The sequence below is a fragment of the Anolis sagrei genome, chromosome 4 (assembly GCF_037176765.1).
Source record: "Anolis sagrei isolate rAnoSag1 chromosome 4, rAnoSag1.mat, whole genome shotgun sequence".
Taxonomy (NCBI): Eukaryota; Metazoa; Chordata; class Lepidosauria; order Squamata; family Dactyloidae; genus Anolis; species Anolis sagrei.
The window spans coordinates 218,811,166-218,834,786 of NC_090024.1; the positions used below are offsets into that span (position 1 = coordinate 218,811,166).

Below are 23,621 nucleotides of genomic sequence, written 5' to 3' on the forward strand. Positions count from 1 at the left end.
GAACATGGCCATATAGTCCGGAAAAACCTACAACAACCCATGGATTCACGCCATGAAAGCCTTCGACAATACTTCAGTAGCTGTTCAGGAGGCCCAACCACACAGAAGATCCTTGATGCTTTATATATGTGTGAGAGGGAAGATTCAGCTCTCCTAAGGCAAGCCAAGGGGGGCTCGAATCTCTCTGCTCACTTTGTTCCATGGGCCAGTGACACAAGCACATTTATTACCCCCCAAAACCCCAATCTGAAAAGGCTCTTTCAAGAATGAAATTGGGAACCTTATTTATTTTATATGTGCATTTCTTAGGAAAGATATTGAGCTAAAGGCACTAATTAAACCTGAACAGATTTGGAGAGAGCCCAGTTGGTTCGCATCCTACAATCTAACACACTTCTAATCAGGCATGTAATTACAAATTATGCAGCAACCATAACTGCCTTTGCTCATACATTTCATGCACATACACAATTCTGTGTGTGGGGACAAAAGTACTTCTCTTTGATCACAAGCTGGAGAAGCTCAATGTCTGTTTTGGGCAATACTAGGTGTCTGTGGGGCATTCAACTATTGCAATTTTCATGCTGGAAAGGGTGGAGAAAAAGAGAAGACAATTATCTGGAAATCATCATTTCCCTTTTGTACTCTGTGCCCATATTTGTGTGGATTCATGCATAGCCACCAGATCCCATCTGATCTTGGAAGCAGGATCAGCTCTGGTTAGTACTTGGATTGGAGACTGACCAATGAAGACCAGGGGTTGTAGTCTATATTGCAAAAGAAGAAACTAGCAAAATGACCTCTGAGCATTCTTTGCTAAGAAATCTATGAGATTTGTGGGCAAAGTTCATTGTAAGAGCCACAGAGTGGCAGAACTTCAAAGGGCATAAAGGAGACTTTTTTTAGAAAGTGGAGTTGGGTAACAGAAGGGAAAATAGAGGTAGAATAGAAAAAAGGAAGAAAAGCATGCTATGCAATGAACTCAACTGGCTTTCAGATCTGCCCATTATTGGTCCCCCCTCCCCCACACAAACAAGTGTACTTATAAATTTTAAAGCATTCAGTGTTGTCTTTTTGATTGGCATGACTGAGGCCCTCATTGTTACAGTCCTTGTATAGTGTCCAAAAATCAGTTGGCTATAGTATTTAAAATACAGTTCATGCATTTGTCAACATCACCTTAAGCAGGTCTTTTGTAGTACTAGTAATTCAAGATTTAGCCTCTGTGAAATATTTTGGATTACAAGAGGACTATATCATAATACATGGATGCTGAGAAAAACCATTCCACTCCAACTACAGTGGGGATAGAAGCTAAACTATAGGGAAATAAAGAAATCCATGGTGGGCAGATACCATAGTGCCTGCTAATCAAAAAGTCCTAAGATTTTGATCCCTGGCTCTACTACACTTTGGATGTCTGCCATGAGATCTTGCTTTGTCCACTATTGGTTATAAACAACCTTTTCAATTGATCAGAAGCTCTTTCTGTAAAAAATAAAATTATATTTTTTCATATAAACAAAGTCTCTTAAAGGATCTAGTGACAGTTTGGTATGCTATATTCTTTCATTTTTTTGTAACATAACCTCCAATTTTAAAATAAATCTCCAGTTAAAAATTGATTATGGGTTGTTTATTTACAACAACAACTAAAATCACTCTGCATATCAGGAAATCCAGCTAAAAATCCCACTTCTACTTATTTGGTGGCTCTGGGCAATCCGCTCACTGAACTACAATTTGCAACAGGGAGATAATACAGAATAACCTACCTTACATTGTACTTGAGAGGCAATGTGGAACAATATTTACAATGTTGGTCAAATCTCCCATGAAAGCTCATTGAATAGCCTTGGGTAAGCCTTCCTTCCCTCCTTCCTACCTTCCTTCCTTCCTTCCTTCCTTCCTTCCTTCCTTCCTCTCTCTCTCTCTTCTCCTTCTTTCTAATTCCCACCATCTAGCCTACTTCAGAGTAGATCAAAACACCCAAAAGGGACCAGATCCTGCTGATCTTGGAAGCTAAGCAGAGTCAATGAATACCAAGTGCTGTGGGCTATATTTCAGAGAAATGAATCAATATAAACACCTATGAGTATTCCTTTGCCTAACAAAAGCCTATGAAGTTTCTGGGGTTGCCATGAGTCAGCGGGCTTCTCAATCTAGTTAGTTCAAGGGGTTGTGTAGCATGTTAGAGACTAACTAAGAGAACCAAATTGATAGACAAAGCTTTTCTAAACTGAGCCTAATTCTTCAGATGCAATACTGATATTTCAGGCTAATGTGGGAATGCTTTTAAATTCTAGTTTGTTGCCAGTACTTGGTAATTTTTCAAAAAGTGACAAAAACAGCCTCATTTGTTTTTTCTTAAGAATTCTGCATGGTTTCTCAGGAACACCATGAAACAGCACTTATGTGACATTTTCCTTTCATTCAGACCTCACACTCTAACTATGAAGCATAACTGTAAAGGCTATGAACTCTAAAAATAACATTATTTCCCATTAAGTTAAAATCATAAAGTGATGAAGTTGCACCTTTGTTGCCAGGGAAAAGAATTACAACTAGTTTATTTACAACTAGTTACTTCCAAGGTGACCTGAAGTGGATACAAACCATTGCTATCAAATATATAGCTTAGCTTCCTTGTTCAAAGGCAGCATGTGGTGGAGATAAATCTGCACTGGGAATAAAACCACAAGTTGGGTATTGACATAACTTTTCATTTAACATTTTTATAACACCTGTCTGGGCAGAATTTGGGTCTTATAGTGGATCTTAAAGCAGCAATGCAGTTTTTCACGGCTTTAGAAGGCAGGTCCAATTTTGTGCTGATGTGGAATGTAAGGGTCAAAAGTACTTGAAAACCTATCCCAAATGATTTTAACAGAGCTATTAAACATGGTGGACCAGATTCCCTAAATAGATCTAGCACCTTGGATAGCTTCTTTAAAACTCAGACTAAACACATATCTATACTGATGAAAAATATCTCATGGGCAACACATTTTCCCTCATTGGCAACATCATTTTGAGATTGCCATAACCACCCAGACATTTTCCCCTGTGGAACTAATCTTACTGTTAATGGGTGAGCCACATTTTGAGTCCTTTGCATAATTTTCAGCCACATGGCCGTTTACACTGTGCTCCCCTGGCCCCATCTTGCATGCACATATACATGTGCTAACACTGATATACTGATATGCAAGAACCTACACATATGCACCTTCTTTTTAAAAAATCAAACTTGGAAAGAACCATTTTGTGGTGGGAATGTTCATATGTGAATCGTTAAGAATGTCATGTGTCAGAATTGTGGGGCCTTCAAGGTTAGTATGATTTTTTTTTCAAAAGTATAAACCAGACCTAATACTTAAATTGGATTTTCCACCTTTTGTTAGGTACTTGCTCCCTGCTTATTTCCCTCCTGAATGAATGCTGGTCTTGCTTGAATGGGCGCATTCCTTCACTGGCACCCACAATCATTTGGGTTTTTTTTTTTTTAAAGCAGGCATGGTGTTTCATTTGGTAGGAAACAGACCTTCCCAAGGATGCTAGTAGTATCATTCATTACATCTTCCACTTTACCATCTGAGTCCATGCAAATCCTGGCTGCTTACCCTGATTTTCCCCTTATTTTCACCATCCTGAAATGACTAGCTTTAGCTCAGAGTGGAACATGCAGATATCCAGATTTTGTTGGACGGCATATTCCAGCTGGAATCACTGGGTTGCTGTGAGTTTTCTGGGTTATATGGCTATGTTCCAGAAGCAATCTCTCCTGATGTTTTGCCCATCCTCAGAGGTTGTAAGGTTAGTTGGAAACTAGGCAAGTGAGGTTTATATATCTGTGGAATGTGCAGGGTGGGAGGATGGACATTCCCTGGACATTCCATAGATATATAAACCTCACTTGCCTAGTTTCCAACAGACCTCACAACCTCTGAGGATGCCTGCCACTGATGTGGACAAAACGTCAGGAAAGAATGCTTCTGGAACATGGCCATACATCACTAAGCAACTCTGCTGAATCACTAGCTGAATATTAAACCAAACCAAACTGTAGGCAAACCTCACTGAATGAATGAGCATACTTTAATTTGGACAAGCAATCAGATTTAATTCTGCTCTGTCCCCTCCATTGATCTGTCCAGTTTTATTTTTCATTCAGTTCTCTCATCCCCAAGTTCTGCATGAGAGTAATCCGAGCATTTCTCATCACCCATCCCTGAACTATTGGCTAAGCTGGTGGACATGGTGAAAGCTGAGAAGGTAAAAAAATGGATCTTTGTAGCCTTTTCATCATTAGATAGAGAATATAAATCATCTTTAGATCATAATGCTCATTTGACTAAATGCATTGAAAACCCTTAACAAGGAAGAATGGTCTAGCACATAAAAGGAGACAGAAAAAATATGTCAAGATTCACAACAATGATGAAAAATCAATCCCTGAAGAAGTGTGAGGAAGCCCCTGCTTATGTGTTTCTAGCTGCTGAAAGTAAATCCAACATGACGCAAATAGGCAGATGCATGAACCTAACAGGGTGGCAGATGTTGGGAGGATGCAATAGCAAGATATGAGAAGGGGCCTTTCATGTGTGCCACTAGGGCTCCCAGATCTTAGGGCCTGGTCTCTCTGCTCTGCTATTCAGACTGAGGGAAAGAACTGTGTTTTCTTCATTTGTTAGATATGATGTTTTCTATTTCAATGAAATACTCTGTGCAGCTTGTGACTGGTGCTTATGGTTCTACACAGGCATCACCAGTGGCTTCCCCTTGTTACCTCATTATTATCATTTAGTCCTGCCCCTATGACATAACAAGGTATTGCTCAGAAGCCTCAATTTAGGCAATCCAGTCTCAGGACTTGAGATACTCCTAACCTGGCAAGCCTACACGCCACACAGACTATGTCTTACATCCATCCACAATAGCCAAGTGGCCTAGATGCATTGGAGGATGTTGTTCCATTGCTAACATTGAAATAAGATTTATATGCTAGTTCATTTGGGCTGTTGTCTATGCAGCAGATGGGATGCTATCTTGTTCTTCTCAAGCAGCAAAAATATCTTCAGTTGATCCATGCCAACTTTTTCAAGCTACCTTCCTATGACCCTTGCCCTATTCTCCATTATGATATTTGAACATGTGAACAGATCTTTGAAAGCTCAGCCTTCATCCTGATGGTACAACAAATGATGGCCATATGGCCATATAGGAACACTTATTTCTCTCCTTTTTTCCATCCATTAATCGACTGGCCTTTCCAAACCTGGGATGTTCTTGAGATTTTTTTCTAAAACTCCCATCAGCCCCAGTCAACTGATCTGGAAAGATCCTTTATTCGGAAAGGTTGATATACCCTTCCCATTCAAAATCATCCTTTTCATTTTGCTCCTTGCCCACACTTGGGAGAGTCAACTGGAGTTCAATCTCATAATTTCCCCATGACAGTGACTTTTTAAAAAAAATGAAAAAATGTACAATTTATAGATCTGTGGTTTTTAAAAAGCTGGCTTTGTTTTTATTCTGTTTTGCAAATTTAGTAGCAATTTATTTGTTGATGTTTTGTAGAACTGAGGGTTTTGTAGAACTGAAGAGTAAGGTGTGGTTCAGGAGAGGCAAACATGTAGAACTCCAGATCTTTTCAGATTGAAATTGCAGCCTTTCCACACCATTGGCTGTGAGGATGAGGGTTAATGGGGGTTGCCGTTCAACCACAATACCATTTCATTTCATTAAAAATCATTAACAGATAATAATCCTCAACTGATCTGATGCTCTGCTTACTGTCCCATTTATATTGTGGATCCATGAAACCAGTGTCAAATAATAGTCCCCTTTTTCTCTGTACTGAAATCTGCTATCATTGGGCATCTCCTGCATCAATGTCTGAGCAACTTGTAGATCACCCTCATTTGCTTACTTCTCCCTGTCCATATACCAGTAATTTAAACAAATTTCCCTATTAGATGAAGTCTTAATCCAGTGCCCCATATTCACTTATCTCTCTGCTGTTGCTTCTTCTTCTTCTTCTTCTTCTTCTTCTTCTTCTTCTTCTTCTTCTTCTTCTTCTTCTTCTTCTTCTTCTTCTTCAGGTTGTGTGTCTGCCTACCAATATGGACCAGACTAGGTGGACTAGATGGATAGGGCTCAAGGTCTGTTGACTACTGCTATAGTTACTTACATCATAGCAACCAGTGGCATGATGAAGAAGAATGGTGGGTTTTTCCTGGATTTTGGACAACTCACTAGAGAGCCAGGAGCACAACTTCATTCCTTTTTCCAGGTGCTGCTGGTTGCTCCCACCATTTTTTCACCTAAGTCACTAAACAACCACAGCAATGCCCCCAGCAACTGACAGCCATCAGTGAGTTGTGTTGGATGTTGCACAAGGAGCTAGTGAATAACTCCTTGCAAAATGTCAAAAAAGAGATGAATGTTTCTATAACTCCGATTTATCACCAACAGGACTCCAAACATGGTATAATGGTAGCCCCTGGTGCGTATCAATTTATGCACTTCAAAATCCCATAGGTTGGTCAAGAAACACAAGAAACAATTTTAACATTGAAGTAACCTCTTAGGGGTTAAAAGTGTCTTAGACTACAGTCCATATGAGAAATATAAACATACATATTTATGCTAACTCTTTGCTACATTGTTGCTTCAGACTCATGTTCAAGAGTGGCCTCTTTTCATCCACAAAAGCTATCAGCCCAAGCATTTGGCAAAGTGTGAGTGGAGCAGATTTTGAAGCTCTGTTAGAGAGAAAATCATATTTGATGCCTGAAGGGATATCATTTCCCCATTCCTATTGGGACAGTCAAATCTGGTAGACAGATGGTACAGGCAGATCTTGGGAATAATTTGTTTTTATGGGGAGGGAATACAACTCCCAGAATGCCATAATTAATTTGGTTGCTAGGGTAGTTTGAACCTTTCACTGCTTGTATCATTAACTGTTGGTTCTGGCAATTCTTCTTTCCCAATTTTTCCTCTTATAGAAACAAGTGATCTGTTTTCCTCTTTTTTACACATGGGATCTACAATCAAAATGTAGATATATATGGCTATAAAGACATTGAAGCATCTGTCTTACTGAATATAGAAGCAATAAGCAAGTGAAACAACCTGTTGTCTTCTTCAGGACTACTGCAAATTGCATATTCCTTACCAGATACAGGTGTACAATGTAAAAAAAAAAACCCAGAAGGTTTTATCATCTTATTTGCTCAGGGTGATGGATAAATGGCAACATGGATTGCTTTGGAGAAAAGAGGTGACTTTACAGCTCCCATAGTTCTATAGACCAACATGTCTAAAGCAAGAGTGAGAAATATATGGTCCTCCATATGTTAGTGGACTCCCATTCCCAGCATCCTTCATCATTGACTATCTTGACTAGGATGGCTAGGAACTTCAGTCCAACAACATTTTGAAGGGCTGCTTTACTCTCATGTTTGCTCTAGAGACAAATGTTCATCGTCCTTAGTTTAAATTTACCCTGAATCAGGCACCAAAGTGACTTGATGTGCATCTACTATAGTATAGCTCAGAAGCAAAGCATATAGCTTGCTTGTAGACACCCCAAAATCAATCCCAGGAATCACCAGTTAAATTGATTAGATGTTATGTGGGAAAGATTTCCATCTGATACCCTGAAGAGCTTCTAGGAATCAGAAAGGATAACACTAGATTAAATGGATAAGACCTGATATAAAGCATATTTCTAAGTTCACACATGTGTGCAATCCATACGATGCTATATACATAACCACCACATACCCCCATTTGTGCACACTTCCTTCTTATTACCACCCCTGAAAAGTTGCCAGAAAAAAAGCACCTGTTTCCTGGAGCTCAGGGCACTCTTGTTCCCCCGGCAGGAGAGCTTCATGGAGCTGGAGGTGCTAATGGAGCTGTTATGTTTGCTCAGCTGGCCTGCATGTTGCGGGGAGGCAGGCAGCGGGTTCATGAAGAGGATGCGTGCGATGAGGCCATAAAGGACAGTGGCCAAGACAAGGGGGATGACATAGAAGACGGTGAAGTCCAGGAAGTAGATTGGCATATAGAGGTTCCTAGAGACACGGTAGCCACAGCTGACTTTCATTCCATCAGCGAATACAGCTTGGGAGATGTCCACCAGGAAGAACCACATGAGGCAGTACACAGCAGTGAAGAACCACACACAGGCAATGATGCGCTTGGCCCGGGCCACGGTGCAAAGCAGCTGTGCTTTGATAGAATGGCAAATGGCGATATAGCGCTCCACAGTGAAGGCAGTGATGGAGCATGCGGAGATGTTAATGCCCAGGTACTGCAGGTAGGTAATGAACAGGCAGCCAGCATAGCCGTACACCCAGGATGCCACCACTTCGGAAATGTTGGGCAGTCCTGCTGCAAGCAGCACAATCAGGTCAGCCACAGCCAGGCTTACGAGGTAGCAGTTGGTAGGAGTCACCATGTGCTTGGTGCGAAGGACCACCAAGACCACCATGATGTTGCCTGCAATTCCTACCCCACAGATCAGCAGCACCAGCAAGATGGTTACTACCTGCACCTCCAGAGGCAACTGGGGCATTTTTTCTAGAAGAGTTTGGTTGGTGCTAGAATTGCCCAAGGGTGTCCCAAAGAAGTCCCAGGACTGGTTCTCCATTGGTGGAACACAAGTGGATTTACTTCTTTGACAGGAATATTAACTGAAGTTGACTCCTGAGAGCTCCTGAATTGAGAATAATGTCAGACAGTACCCTGTGCCAGGAGAAAAGAAGAAAAAAGTTAACTATTGGCTTGGCTCAGACAAACCAAGATAAGTCATTGTACATGGAATTAGTAACTATGGTCTCGTTTATAGAATTGCTGTAAATTTATTGTGATAGGTAAAGTTTTCCCCTTGACATTAAGTCTAGTTGAATCCAACTCTTGGGGGGGGGGGTGCTCATCTCCATTTCTAAACAGGAGAGCCAGTGTGGTCCATAGATGCCTCCAAGGTCATGTGGCCGGCATGACTGCATGGAGTGCTGTTACCTTCCCACCAAAGTGTTTCCTATTGATCTACTCACATTAGCATGTTTTCAAACTGCTATGTTGGCAGGAGCTGGGACTGTCATCGTGAGCTCACCCCATCCCACGGATTCGAACTACCAACCTTCTGGTCAGCAAATTCAACGGCTCAGTGGTTTAACCTGCTGCACCACTACAGCCCCGTAACCCTACAATAGTATTATTGTTATACGGTACAAGTATTTCTTTGAGTCTGTATTTCTTGCTAACTTCCCTCACTCAGGTTTTGAGAAGATAGCCTCAGAAGTGTTTCTAAAAACAATACTCTCTCTGTGTGTAAGGGGCATTATGTATTTATTTTCCCCATTAGTCTACTTAAAGATAGCATGACTAAGGTGCAGCTGGGTATGTGCAGACTACTTTTACCTTATTACAAAATAAGTCCCAGCTGTCCCATATCTTGAATAGAAGTAAAGAACTCCCATGTCACAGTCAGTGGTCCTGGTTGAAGGTCCGAAAGCAATATACGTCTCATTTCAATAGTAGCTAGCTACTTCATGAGGTCTGACATCTCTGTTGTCTCTTATTAAATGCTGGCTGCTGAAGCCTTCTACTGCTACAAGTTAGTTCAGGGTCTCCTGCAAACTGGAATGGATTCTTCCCAACAAGTCCCAAATAACAATAACAAACATTAAAAATGTAGATACATTATTCTACTAAACTCTCCCAGAAAGAAATGCTTAAACATGGCTTCCCACCCTCTAACTTCTCTTTGATATTAAACTACTTTTCTTCTAAGACAAAAAAATCTATCCATCTATATAAATGTTCAAATCTTTCCCTCTTTCCTTTGTATATAAATAAAAAACAACCCAGCCTTTTTAAATGGTTCAATGACTTCTCACTTACTACGATAGATATAATTTCAAAGATCTTCTTGTTGTCGATTTCAACAGATCTGCCCAAGGTGCTGAACTCCAAAATAGTTTCAGACTTTAAGCAATCTATTCAAGTTGTTAAGCCTATTTGGGAGATCCGATTCCACACCTTAATACTATAGTGAACCAGCATGATGTGTAGAAGTTGGAGTGTTGGACTATGATTCTGGAGAATGGGGTGAGAGTTGGAAGAGACCTCATGGGCCATCCAGTCCAACCTCCTGCCATGAAGCAGGAAAATCACATTCAAAGCACCCCTGACAGATGGTCATCCAGAATCTGCTTTAAAGCTTCCAAAGAAGGAGCCTCCACCACACTCCAGGGCAGAGAGTTCCAATGCTAAACAGCTCTCACAGTTAGGAAATTCTTCCTAATGTTCAGGTGGAATCTCCTTTCCTGTACATTGAAGCCATTATTCTGCATCCTAGTCTCTAGGGCAGCAGAAAACAAGCTTGTTTCCTCCTCCCTATGACTTCCCCTCACATATTTATACACGGCCCTCATCATGTCTCCTCTCAGTCTTCTCTTCTGCAGGCTAAACATGCTCAGCTCTTTAAGCCGTTCCTCATAGGGCTTGTTCTTCCAGACCCTTGATCATTTTAATCGTCCACCTCTGGACACATTCTATCTTGACAACATCTCCCTTAAATTGTGGTGCCCAGAATTGGACATCGTGTGATTCCAGGTGTGGTTTGACCAAGGCAGAATAGAGGGTCCAATTCCCCACACACCTATGGAAGCCCACTGACTGGTCTGGGGCAAGTCACAATCTCAGAACTGACCAGATCTCCAGAGTGATCCAGCACTCAGCACCTTCTTTGCTGCTTTTCCTCAGGACCCTCACTCAAATTTTAACTACCTCACATTAACCTGGGAATAGGCGAGATGCCACCCAATTAGGCACAACATGAAAAGTAATCTCTCATCACTAGCCAACATGTATGACTGCACTTTCAAGGCAACTTTTCCACACAGCTCTCCATCCTTATTAATGGAAAACTTTAACACAGACTCCCTCGTGGTCCCAATCTACCTTTTCTTCTTCTGCTTTGATCCCTGGGTTTTGGTGGTGACTCCAAGAGGAAGGAAAAGTCGAGGAAAAGCGAGTGAGTGAAGAAAGAAGCAATCTACAAAAAGGAGGAAGCAAGAGCTATAGACGGAGGAATGGAAGGAAGCAAAGAGACAAGAACTGAATGGGATGAGGCTCCAGCACCGGTTCTCTCACGCCCCCCAATCGACATTCCTCCCTCCCTCCTGCTTTCCTTTGAGTCCCTTGTGATGCTTCATCTGACCCAGCCCTGGTTCTTGGTAATGACTCCAAGAAAGGAAAGGAAGAAGAAGAAAAAGGAGTGGAGAAACTAAGAAGAGAGGAAAAAGGAAGGAATGATCTACAAAGAGGAGGAGGAGGAGGAGAGAAACAGAGATGGAGAAACGGAAGGAAGGAAAGAGTAAGGACTGAATGGGATGAGACAAGAGAAATGGAGATGGGGAAGAAATGTCGAGGGAGAGGAAGGGATGAAAGGAATGGTGTGCAAAAAGGAGGAAGGAGGGAGGGAGGGAAGGGAGAAAGGAAGAAAGGAAAGAGGGAAGGAGGGAGGAAAGGAAGGAAGGAAGGAAGGAAGGAAGGAAGGAAGGAAGGAAGGAAGGAAGGAAGGAAGGAAGAGAAGCTGAAAGAAGGAAAGAGATAGGGACTGAATGGGATGAGACAAGAGGAGTGGAGATGGGGAAGAAACGTCGAGGGAGAGGCAGGGATGAAAGGAATGGTGTGCAAAAAGGAGAAAGAAAGAAAGAAAGAAAGAAAGAAAGAAAGAAAGGGAGAGAAGCTGAAAGAAGGAAAGAGATAGGGACTGAATGGGATGAGACAAGAGGAGTAGTGACGGGGAAGAAACTCCGAGAGAGAGGAAGGAGTGGTGTACAAAAAAGGAGGAGGGAGAAAGAAAGAGAGAGGGAGAAACGGAAAGAAGGAAAAGAGTAAGGGCTGAATGAGGTGAAGATTCAGCACTAACTCTGTCAGGCACCCAATCTTCCCTCTTTCCTGTTTTCCTTTGTCTCGGCTTTGATCGTTTGGCTGACCTCTGGGTCTTGTTTGGTGACTCCAAAAGAAAGGGGAGGAAAAGGAGAAAGAGGAGCGGAGGAACCGAAAGAGAAGAATATATTTTTTTTCGTGTCAGGAGCAACTTGAGAAACTGCAAGTCGCTTCTGGTGTGAGAGAATTGGCCGTCTGCTGGACGTTGGTCATGGGTTTTGATGTTTTTAACCATCCTTGTGGGAGGCTTCTCTTATGTCCCCGCATGGGGAGCTGGAGCTGATAGAGGGAGCTCATCCGCGCTCTTCCCAGATTCGAACCTCCGACCTGTCAGTCTTCAGTCCTGCCGGCACAAGGGTTTAACCCACTGTGTCACCGGGAGCTCCTCCGGAGAAGAAAAGAAGGAAGGAATGAAGGAAGGAAGGACTGCATGGATAAGTAAGAGAGAAAAGCGGAGGGAATGGAGGAAGGGGAGAGAAACTTTACCATGGCCAGCCAAGCGGCTCTGAAGGGCGAATGCCTGCTTTCTCTCTTCAGTCCGGTCCGCCCATCCGTTGAGATTTCCGCTTGCCGCTCTCCTTGCCGTCGGTTCCGTCGGGGCTGAATGAATGGCTTGGCAAGGGCTGCCTTCCTCTCTCTTGCAGCCGCAGTCTGCCCGATCCGCCCCTACAGAGCCCCCTCCCCTCCTGTGGGGAGCAGCGGGGTCCTAGCGCCCCCTCTTGCGTGGCAGGGCAGAGTGGGCGAGAGGGGATCCCCTCCTCCTCCTCTCCGTCGCAAGCCGCTTTCCTCTCTGGCAGCCTCCAGTTGTACCCAAGGGTACACTAGGCATAGGCAAACGTGGGCCCTCCAGGTTGTACACCAAGTCTGTAGGCTGTTAAGAATGGTGGTAGTTGAAGTCCAAAACACTTGGAGGGCCCAAGTTTGCCCATGCCTGGTGTACCCAAGGGGTCATGGCAGTCATGGGAGTTTGAGTTTGGTGAGATATCAGTATTCTTTGGCAAACTACAACTTCCATGATTCCCAAGCTTTGAGCCATGGCACTTGAAGTGGTATCCATTGCATTATATGACTTCAGTGTGTACAACCAAAGCTAGATCTCAGGAGGGAAGGGCTGCCATTGGGAGGTGGAGGTGGTGAGTGTCCCCAATTGACCATCAACAGTCAAAACCACAGGTTTTGGGTGCAGTGGTAAACTTTCCCCATGAAATCTCAGAAATGCTCTTTTGACAATTGATTTTGTGCTATTGATTTTAGTGCCACTTGCTTCTAAGAAAGCTGACATTAAAAACCCAGGCAAATTGCTATAAAAATGACAATATGCTTTAGGGTGTGCATCTATATAAATAAAAATGTAATGATCGTTTGTGGGATTAACATAACTCAAAACCAAAATTTGGCCACAAGACACCTACTCACCCAAGGAGTGACCATCACTTATGACCATCACGTGTGTGTGCGGGGGGGGGGGGGGTTGATTTTGTCATTTGGGAGTTGTAGTTGCTGGGATTTATAGTTAACCTACAATCAAAGAGCATTCTGAACTCCACCAATGATGGAATTGAGCCAAACGTAGCACACAGGACTCCCATGGCAACAACAAACAGTAGAAGGGTTTGGTGGGCATTGACCTTGAGTTTGGGAGTTGTAGTTCACCTATATCCAGAAAGCACTACAGACTGAAATAATGATGGAACAGGACCAAACTTGGCACCAATATTCCATATGCCCAAATATGAACACAGATGGAGTTGGGAGGAAATCGACCTTGACATTTGGGACTTGTAGTTGCTGGGATTTGTAGTTCACTTACAATCAAAGAGCATTCTGAACCCCACCAACGACAGAATTGGGGTAAACTTCCCACACAGAACCCCCTCCCCTCATGACCAACAGAAAATTCTTAAGGCCATCCAGTCCAATTCCCTTCACCAGGGCAAAAAAAAAAATAACCAAAGCCCTCCTGACAAAGAACCATCCAGCCATAGATATAGATAGATATATATGATTCACACACAGAGAGATGTCAGGATCCAGTTTCCGGAGCCTGGGCTTTGGCGCCGAAAACTAGAGTCCTGACGCTTCGCCCTGATAAGGACCGTGCAGCTGGTGGCCTTGGGGGAAGGCAGTTGCCTGGTGGCGGGAAGCTTTACGCGGGGTTTTTGGGTTCGGCGGGAATCTACTCTTCAAATGAGTGGGTGTATATATAAGGGGCTGCCAGCCGTGGCCAGTCAATCTCGGCTTTTTCCATGTCTATGCATCCACCAGTAAAGTTCTTTGTTTGATAACGATGGAAGTCTCATGTCATCATTGAGCCCGGCTGCTGTGAGCTGACAGAGAGATATAGTATCATAGATTTGAAAGGGACCCCTACAGAAGGACAATGATATGTTGCATGTTCCAGAGTAGGCAAACCAGAAAATCTCCACATCAGCACTGACAAAGAAATAGCAAGAAACACTCTTTACCCACAAGCATAAATAAATTATATATATTAGAAACCAAAACTTTCTCATTACTTAATTTTCCAGATCACCAAACTGCGCCACAGCAACGTGTGGCAGGGGACAGCTAGTTATATATAATAATAGAATTGTAGAGTTGGAAGAGACCACAAGGGTCATCCAATCCAACTCCCTGCCATGCAAAAACATGGCAGGGAGCACTCCTGATAGATGGCCCTCCTGCCTCGGCTTTAAAAACCCAAAGAAGGAGACTCCACCACACTGCTGAAGTGCTCTTACCAACAGGAAGTTCTTCCTAATGTCTAGGTGGAATCTCTTCTCCAGCAATTTGCTCAGTCTACAGAGCAGCAGAAAACAAGTTTGCCCCTCTTCAATGTAATATCCCTGCAAATATTTAAAAGTTTAAATATTTAAACATGGCTATAATTACTCCTTTTTTCCTTGAGTTAAACATACTCTCTTCCTCAAGATCCAAAAAATCAGGAGAAAATGTACACCAAGAATAGGGAACACATTATATGACCAAATAAAAATAAAAAGATGATGGAAATAATATACCGAACAAGAGACGAGAGCCTGACATGTTCATTAAAGAATGAATCATATGAAGATGATCCTCCAGTTTTTGAAAGTGAAGTGGATACTGCACTCAGATCATTTGGAAGACATAAATTGCCAGAAACAGATGGTATACAAATGGAGCTGCTTCAAACTACAGAGACAGAATCTACTCCAGTTCTAAATAAAATCTGTCAACAAATATGGAAAAAAACCAACAACCCAATAACCCACAAACCCAATAACCCAATATACATGCCAATCTCTTAAAAGGGGAACCAAAAATTTGCAAAACCCACAAGGTCATTTTATTAATTTCTCATGGAAGCAAACTCATGCTCAGAATTCTACAATGAAGACTTTTCTTTTGCCATATACAGAGCAAGAAATATGCATGTCCAAGCTGGGTTCAGGAAAGAAAGAGGAACTAGGGATCATATTGAAATATAAAGATATATCATTGAATTATAAAACTAGGATTGTCTATGCCATTGTATTTTCCATTTCTATGTATGGTTTTGAAGGCTGGGCAGTGAAGAAAACTGTCAGAAAGAAAATCAGTTCATTAGATATACGGTGCTGGAGAAGAGTCCTACGGGTACTGTGGACTGCCAAAAAGGACAGTAAATGGGTCCAAGAGCAAATCTAGCCTAAACCCTTCCTAGAAGCAATGATGACTACAAGATGGTCATATATGAGAAGTCATGACTCACTACAAAAGGCAATCATGCTTGTGGGAAAAATGGCATTCCAGATGGATAGCCTCAATCAAGGAATCCACAGATCTGAGTCTGCAAGACTTGAGAATGGCTGTGGAGGATAGGGTGACTTAAAAGAATCTCATTCATGGGGTCACAAAACGCTGGAGTCAGTTTGATGATAGTTAACAACAAATACACTTCTCTCCTCTATAGACTTCAATTGAGAACCAAGCCTATCATTAGGCAGAAGAAAGCATTTACTGTGTTGACATATTTTGAAGATCACGAGAAGGCAGTAAAATGTTAGCTATAAATTGATATTGCATTTTTACACAAAAAAGATGGTGAGAAAGACATTTGTGGACTTTTCTCCCTCAAATAGCAGAAGGTAGGGAGCAGAGAGATGGTATCATTTGCTTCTCTGCCTTAGACAGCAAAATCCCCTGGACTAGCTTTGATTGGATTACTTTCCCCATCACCATTAAGGTGATATAGGATGAGTATACCTCAAGACCACCAGATTCAAAAGATCAAATTTTATTGGAGACTGACATCATGCTTTTTTGGGGGGAGATCGATATTAGGTCTGGATTTGCTTGTTTGCTCTCATCCTGTCTAAAAGGTTTCAAAGTTTCATTAAGTAGCGAATGACTGTCATGGATAACAAGTACCATGGATAAAAGGTTCCATGCCTGGTGATCACAAGCTAAACCAAATAGGCTAGGACAGAGAAACACTCACTAGGTTAAAGACAAGCTACAGAGGTTTATTCAATTTGGCCAAAGGGGATGCAATTACAACTGGATGCTTCAAAGTGTGCAAGCATAAAGCTACAGAGAAAGCAGGACATCTTATACAGTTTGACAGCTCCGGTTGCCTTCCCTGATTGGTTGAGACAGTGGCTGGTTTGGATCCAAGCCCTGCTTGGTTGAGAGTGCTGTTTGTGTCACAGCCTTCAGGTGGGAATTACTTTTCATGAGGAAATGACAGTTAAGGGTTGGCTAACTGAAGAACCAATTGGCTGATGGGACATCCTCTGGGAGGATAAATAATTTGTAAAGACATTTTTTTAAGAAATCATAATGAACTCTTGATCAGTTCAGTTGTTTAGTTCCACATTTGACAAAGACAGGAACTTCCATGGGCACCTAAAACAAAAGGTTTGAGGAAATCAAAGGCTGGTTTGTCAAGAAAGAGGTTTAACAAATGTACATATTCTGAGTTTGTTTCTGTGGTCAGCAATATCTCAGCTTCATTTAACTAGGCAAATAATCCAGAGTTTATCTAGGCTGACAATGGAAATTATCTATTTCTGCATACATGAACAATTGATTTTTGATGATTTCCTGGCTGGGAAACAGCCAGAGGAATTTGCCCAACCTTCCTGCCCAGGAAATCACTCAGCGGGGTTAACTGTCTCTTGTTACATTTTATAAAGAAGTTTATACATTTTCTATAAGAGAGATAAATACAGGGCACAAAAATACAATTTACACAGAAAGTCAGGGAAGAACAGGTACAATTTATTAAAGGTTTGGAACAATAAATTATTTGTGGGGGTGTAGCTGCCATCGGTCCATTCCCAATCTCTGCTGCTTCAGATCTGAAAAAGTTTGAAAATGTTTTCAAAAAATCTTGATAAACAATACATTGAAGGGGGGATAGTCATTATGGCTCAAAAACATGACCATTACATAGTGTTTTTAAAGATAAACAAACAGGGGTTTTCTGAAATAAATCCTTACAGTCCTTTTTTAAATGCAAAAAGTACCAGCATGAAAATTAAATTGGAAATTCATTTTAGTCACAAAATAGCATTGTTATGCAACCATCTAAATAATCCAAGGTAAATGAAATGGAAAACACCTCAGATTCATTGTTCTTTATTGCTTTTCTTCTGAAGGTTACAAGGATAAAAGGATTTTCGAATGTTTTCCTTTCTTTGAGTTAAACAGATATAATTGGTTTTCATTATCCAACTTTGAATGTGCATACCACTTCACACCAACTGTCATTTATGCTGCTTGAATTCAATGTGGAAAACAACTTGCAGCCATTTGAGTTTTGTCTTTCCTATTCTTCTTCATTTTTCTTTGAGTTGACCATAAAGGACACAGGCATTCTCAAAAGATGAGGAAATGCTAACAAAAGCCATCTGTACCATTTGGCAAAGTGATGCAATGCAATGTGTTTGCTATACAACCTGTCTGGGGCCATTTCAACTGAGAGAAGAGATGAAATGATGACATGAGCGTCAAGGCTCTTCATCTTTCCAGCCCATAACTCCTTAATCGCATTTGATGTCCCAAAGGGTATGCCTTGCAATACCAATGCTTCCACATGGACCAAAAGGAAGGGGTAAAGGTCTGTGGGCTTGACAAGCCTTGTCAGCCTCTCTGTTCAGTCTTGGATTTTTGCACCTGGGAGACAGTGCACCTCTCAAGTCACCTTGTCAAATCTGCAAACTACTGCTTCCATACCCACACAGCAGGGAATCCCATATCATCACTATACATCTTCTTGGAGGTTTGGCAGGGAGTATTCCATGCGCTAACTGTTCCAAAGTGAGTGTTCTTGGTGGTAGCACACTTACACAGGGCTTAAACAGGTAGCCATCATAATTTCTAGTGTCAAAGAGCTGGAATTACCATAAAAACAATGAATGCTGCATTTCTATCCTCAGGAAAACCGATGATTTATAAAATTGACATCTCTCGGCGATTCTAAACTGGGACAACATATGTTGGGTGGCCTTATATACAAGCCTGCCAGTGGCTCTGTGCACTTTCAATTGTCATGTTGGGGTTTTTTTTTACCATTTCCGTGAGTCCTATTAAGCTGAGGGCACCTCCACAAATCCTGTTTTACTGGAGCTCCTGAAACACTTTAAATTAGGGTAAATGCGATGCTTTGTCTTTTAGATGTTCTTGGGACCATTTCACATTAACACAGACTTAATTCTGATAAGTGAGTCCCAGTATTTGTCAAAGTCAAAAAGGGGTAGCTTATACACTTAATTTTGCCATTATTTATGTGTAAATAATAACCCTTGGGACACTCAAAATCCATTTACAGTTGTTCGTTGTGGGATTATTACTAGGGCTGGGCGGTTTCGTTTCATTAATTCGTAATTCGTTAATAATTCGTTAATTTTGTTGATTACGAAGCGATAACGAACCATTCTGGAGCAATTTTTTTAAAAAACGAATTTTTAAAGATGTTTTGTAAATGCTTCGTATTTCGTTATTGTATTCGTTTCGTTATTGTTCCGAGGTCGTTTCGTTATTATTTCCGCATGTCTGGGCCAGTTTTATGGTTTAATTAGTGAAAAAAAATTATAATATCACACCAACAGTCAACAACAGAGGGAGAGGGAAGCTTCAGAAGTTTTTGGAGGTTTTTTAGCGTATTTCGCGGTCGCGTCCACCATTAACGAATCGATTCGTTATTGTTTCGGAAATCGATTCGTTATTTTTTTACCATTTACGAAATTTCGTAAATATCGAACTTTTTAAAAGGAAAATTTTGTAATTATTTTAAATATCGAAACGCAAAAACCCCCAAAAAACGAATCGATTTTAGAAACAAATTTTTCCGTTGTTACCCAGGCCTAATTATTACATATGGGGGCCCTTCAGTTACTGTAAACATGTAACTATTACTCATGGAAGTCTCCTATTCAGTGATTTGTTTCCCTCACACCCACCTTTCCCAGCTTTGAGAAGCACATTCTTAGAAGAAAGATTAAAGACTTGAGCTGATTCCATTCTCTCTCTTTCATTCTGATATTATTGTCTCCAAATGTGAATCATGCCATTGGGAATCGTTCCCACTGACCTTTGCTGGTGAGAGGAGCACTCGGCCTTTCTGTTTACATGCCAGAAAAGTTCAGTGATAATTGAAAGGACTATCCTACTACTTGCCTTTCTGCCTCTGAGTGCTGGCTGTTTTTAGCCGTTTTCTCTACCACTGAATGGGCGTAGAGAGATGAGACACATTTCAGAAGCTTGCTTCCATTTTTAAGAACAATTTCCTTAGGCACATAATGTGTTTACAAAAAGGAATTGCTATCAGGGCTCATCAAAACCCAAGTGGAAGTGAAAAGGGCAAAGGAGGAAAAGAGATTGGTTGCAATTATATGTTTGAATATATTCTTAGGAATGCATTATTAAACAGAATGGCCACCCAAACATATTCCCCCCCCCCCCCCCCAAATACAATGGATGTTTTTGAAGTTCAACATTATTTCAGTGCTGTCAATTTAGGAGTTCTTGTCCAATCATTTGTATTTATCTCTTGGGAATGCAAATGATTGAAAAACTATCTGTGGGATTATGGCACTGTGATCCAAAAATGGTGTTTTTCAAACACTATAAGTGTCCCTATTGGACTGACTGAGACTTATCTTAGAATTACAGTGGTCCCTCACTATTTCATGGTTCACTTTTCACAGACTCGCTGTTTTGTGGTTTTTCAATAAATATTAATGTACAACACCAAGCACAAATAGGCACGTCCAGCAAGGCCTGGTCCATCTGCCAAAGTCGCAATGCTAAACCCAGACAGGAGAAAAGTGTCCTCTTGCCTGCCCTGAGGGGAAGGGAGGGAAACAAGGCCTGGCCAGGCACTGGGAGGCAGCGAAGGGAGGTGATGCCACTGGTGTTCCTGGCTGCCTTCAAACAGCTTCAGTGGCTTCTGAGGGTTTGTTGGTATCTCTGCAGCCCTCTCCTCCTCCTTCTGTGGTCCCCTCCTCCTGGACTGAGTCAAGCACCGTCCCGGGGGGAGGGGAGTCATAATACCCCCCCCCCCTCCCAAATGAGGGCAGAAATAGAATTTTTTTTTTGGAAAAAATGAAGCTTTTTTTTTAAAAAAGACATCTTCACAGACATGCTGTGGACAAAACCCCCCCCCCTTTTTTTTCTTCTGTCTCTTCATTCCTTAAAATAACTTAACCACTACTCCCCTCAATTTCCATCCTGAATGGATCATTCCAATTCTGGTGGGAAACGTTTGCCTGTTATGGACTGAACTAACTTCAGTAGAAAGTAGGGGAGGAAACTATGTGTCCCTACTTTGCAGATTTTCACTTTTCACAGGTGGCCCTGGAACGTAACACCCGCAATAAGTGAGGGGACACTGTAATATTGATATGATAGCATTGGTTACATTTATGTTTACAATAATTATTTACAGTATTATTAAGTATTTTCATTGCATGGTGTTTACCTGTTTGGGCAGATTGTACAACATGGGTGGAAATTCCACAGCTCTGCAGGTGCTGAACTGAACTTCTGGCAATATTACTAGTGAAGATGAATGCTGAGAGCTGCAGGCCAACATCTGAAGTCAGTATTATTCCCATCTCACTATAGAGCAGAGGTTCTTCTGATGAGCTTACAATCTGAAATTCAACACAGGGAAAGAAGAGGGAAAGAGCAGAGCAAAGAGGTTAAATAAGAAACAGAAACTGCACTGTGAAGTTAGAAGGATCCTGTAGAACATTCAGTCCAACTTTTCTGACCAGTGAAGGAAATCCACAAGTAAAGTATCTCCAACAGACTCTACAGATCTTCAGCAAGGGGGAGGACCAATCCAGTATTTGATTATCTTAACAGATTTTCATGTTGATAGACAATTTCTACTAATGTTCTATTGATACCGATCTTCTTATAATCGGGCAGCAGAGAATAAATCAACTTTGTCAGACTCTTAGGGGGAAGATGTCTGGAAAACTGTAGTACTGACCAGTTGAAATACCCTCTAGAACTTGTTCTGCCTTTAAAAAAAAAAGCAATCTTCATGTTTAGTATGTACCTGTAAGAGGTTGCCTTAAAGCTAAAAGGAAAGAAAGAAATGCAAGTCAAGATGGTCAAAGCAATTTGTGCATTGTCAACACATCCTGAAAAAAGAAAGCTATGAAAATATTTCAGATCATAGAGTTCTACTATTATGTATTCCACCAAGTAGATTACCAAGTACAACAGAATAGCTATCATAAAGTGTGGCTTGCACAAACCACTGGAGACATCCAAGCTTGATGTGAGTCGTTCTCCTCCCATTTTATCATCAGAATAACACTGTGAGGTAGGTTACGCTGTAAAAGAAGGACTGCCCAAAGTAAAGTACATTCACTGAGCTTTGTAGATGAAAAAATATTTTAGATGGATTTCCCAAGACATAATTTGATATGGATTCAGATAGATATTAGGCTTGGGCGGTTTCATTTGTTAATTTCGTAATTCATTATTAATTCATATTTTAATTAGCTTACGATCCAATATTGAGCCATGCAGGAATAGTGTGAGGAGTAAATTAGATTTGAAACAATTTTTTTCAATTTATTTCGTAATTATTTTGTAATTATTTCGTAACTATTTTGTAATTATTTTGTAATTATTTTGTAATTATTTTGTAATTATTTCGTAATTATTTTGGCATGTCTGGTACAAGTTTTTTAGTTGCTGTTTGTTTTATCACACCAACAGTCAACAACAGAGGGAGAGGGAAGCTTCAGAAGTTCCCCCTGTCCCATTTGGAGGTTTTTTTTTTAGCATATTGCGCAATTGCGTCTGCCATTAACGAATCAATTCGTAATTATACGAAATTTCGTATATTTCGAAATTTTTAAAAGGAAAATTTCAGAATTATTTAAAAAAACGAAACACAAGGGCCCCCTAAAAACAAAACGAGTTTAGAACCAAATTTTTCCGTGGTTACCCAAGCCTAATAGATATCCCAAGACTATGTGTGCCGTCTTTGGGATCTCCACTTCCAACTTCTCCTTCTTACCTATTCCACACTGTAATCACTGGGCAAAGTTGTACTGGTATATACTTTAAGGACCCTTCCAGACAGGCCCTATATGCCAGGTTTTCTCTTTATCCCAGTTTATCTAACAGCGTGTACTCATATAATCCAGTTTAAAGTAGAAAACCTGGGATCAGATCCTGGGATATAGGGCCTGTCTTGAAGGGCCCAAAGATAAACAGTTCCACATTTTCTCCAGTGTTGTGTTGTAATTGCATAGAGCCATCTCTTTCTCCAGTGACCTGTTTCCTTTATGACCACTATACCTGGGGTCTGCCACCACCACTATAATCATTGACATATGGACATAGTGCAGCAGTAGGATTCCAGGCATGTTATTTTGTGCTTCAAAATATAAATTGTTAACACTAAAAAAATGTGGGGCTTATTTAAACATAACCCAGAGCCTGACTCTCAGTGTGGAAGCTATAGGGAATTGCAACAATGCTTTTATTACTTTTCTGAAGAATACGTTTTACTTCACCAAAGCTTTGGGGGGACAGCATCCCATAGTACACATCAAGTGTTTCAGTCTTTAAAAGTGTTTGCTGAAAATGCTCTCTCACAAAAACATGGAACAAACTTATTTTGTGCTGCTGTAGATAATAGAAGCTGAACCAATGGTTTCAAATAACAGGAAAAATGGTTCTAACTAAACATTAGGGAGACCTTCCTGATGTAGAGAGCTGCTAAGCAGTGGAAAGTGGAAGTTTTTAAATGCAGGTTAGATCAGGGATTTTCAATTTTTTTAAACTGAGGGGCCGTTTCACAGTTCCTCACACTGTTGAGGGGGCAAACTATAGTTTGGGGGGGGGGATGAACTGATTCCTATACACCAGGGGTCCTCAAACTAAGGCCCGGGGCCCGGATACGGCCCTCCAAGGTCATTTACCTGGCCCTCGCTCAGGGTCAACCTAAGTCTGAAATGACTTGAAAGCACGCAACAACAACAACAACCCTATCTCATCAGCCAGTAATGTCAGTAAATTCATTTTGGGCTGAGTCAGAACTGCTTTAGTTCTCCAGAGTGCCCCACAACTGCAAGGTACTCTAGAATTTCCCCTAACTTTTCCCAAAACTATGCAAAGCTAGTTTAAACCCCCTAAACCTAGAGTAT

The 23,621-nt window shown here is 41.3% G+C and overlaps 1 protein-coding gene across 1 annotated transcript in view; it reads right to left on the reverse strand.

Moving 5' to 3' along the window:
• Positions 1–12,704, reverse strand: part of LOC132773169 (thyrotropin-releasing hormone receptor-like) — a 38,314-nt gene extending 25,610 nt beyond the window's left edge. Inside the window, exons 1-2 of the mRNA XM_060772174.2 lie at positions 12,463–12,704; positions 7,856–8,760 (exon numbers count right to left, since the gene is read on the reverse strand). Of these exons, the coding sequence (XP_060628157.2) occupies positions 7,856–8,665 (810 nt within the window). The 5' untranslated portion in view covers positions 8,666–8,760; positions 12,463–12,704. The remainder of the gene's footprint in view (positions 1–7,855; positions 8,761–12,462) is intronic.
• Between the last annotated feature and the right edge of the window lie 10,917 nt (positions 12,705–23,621).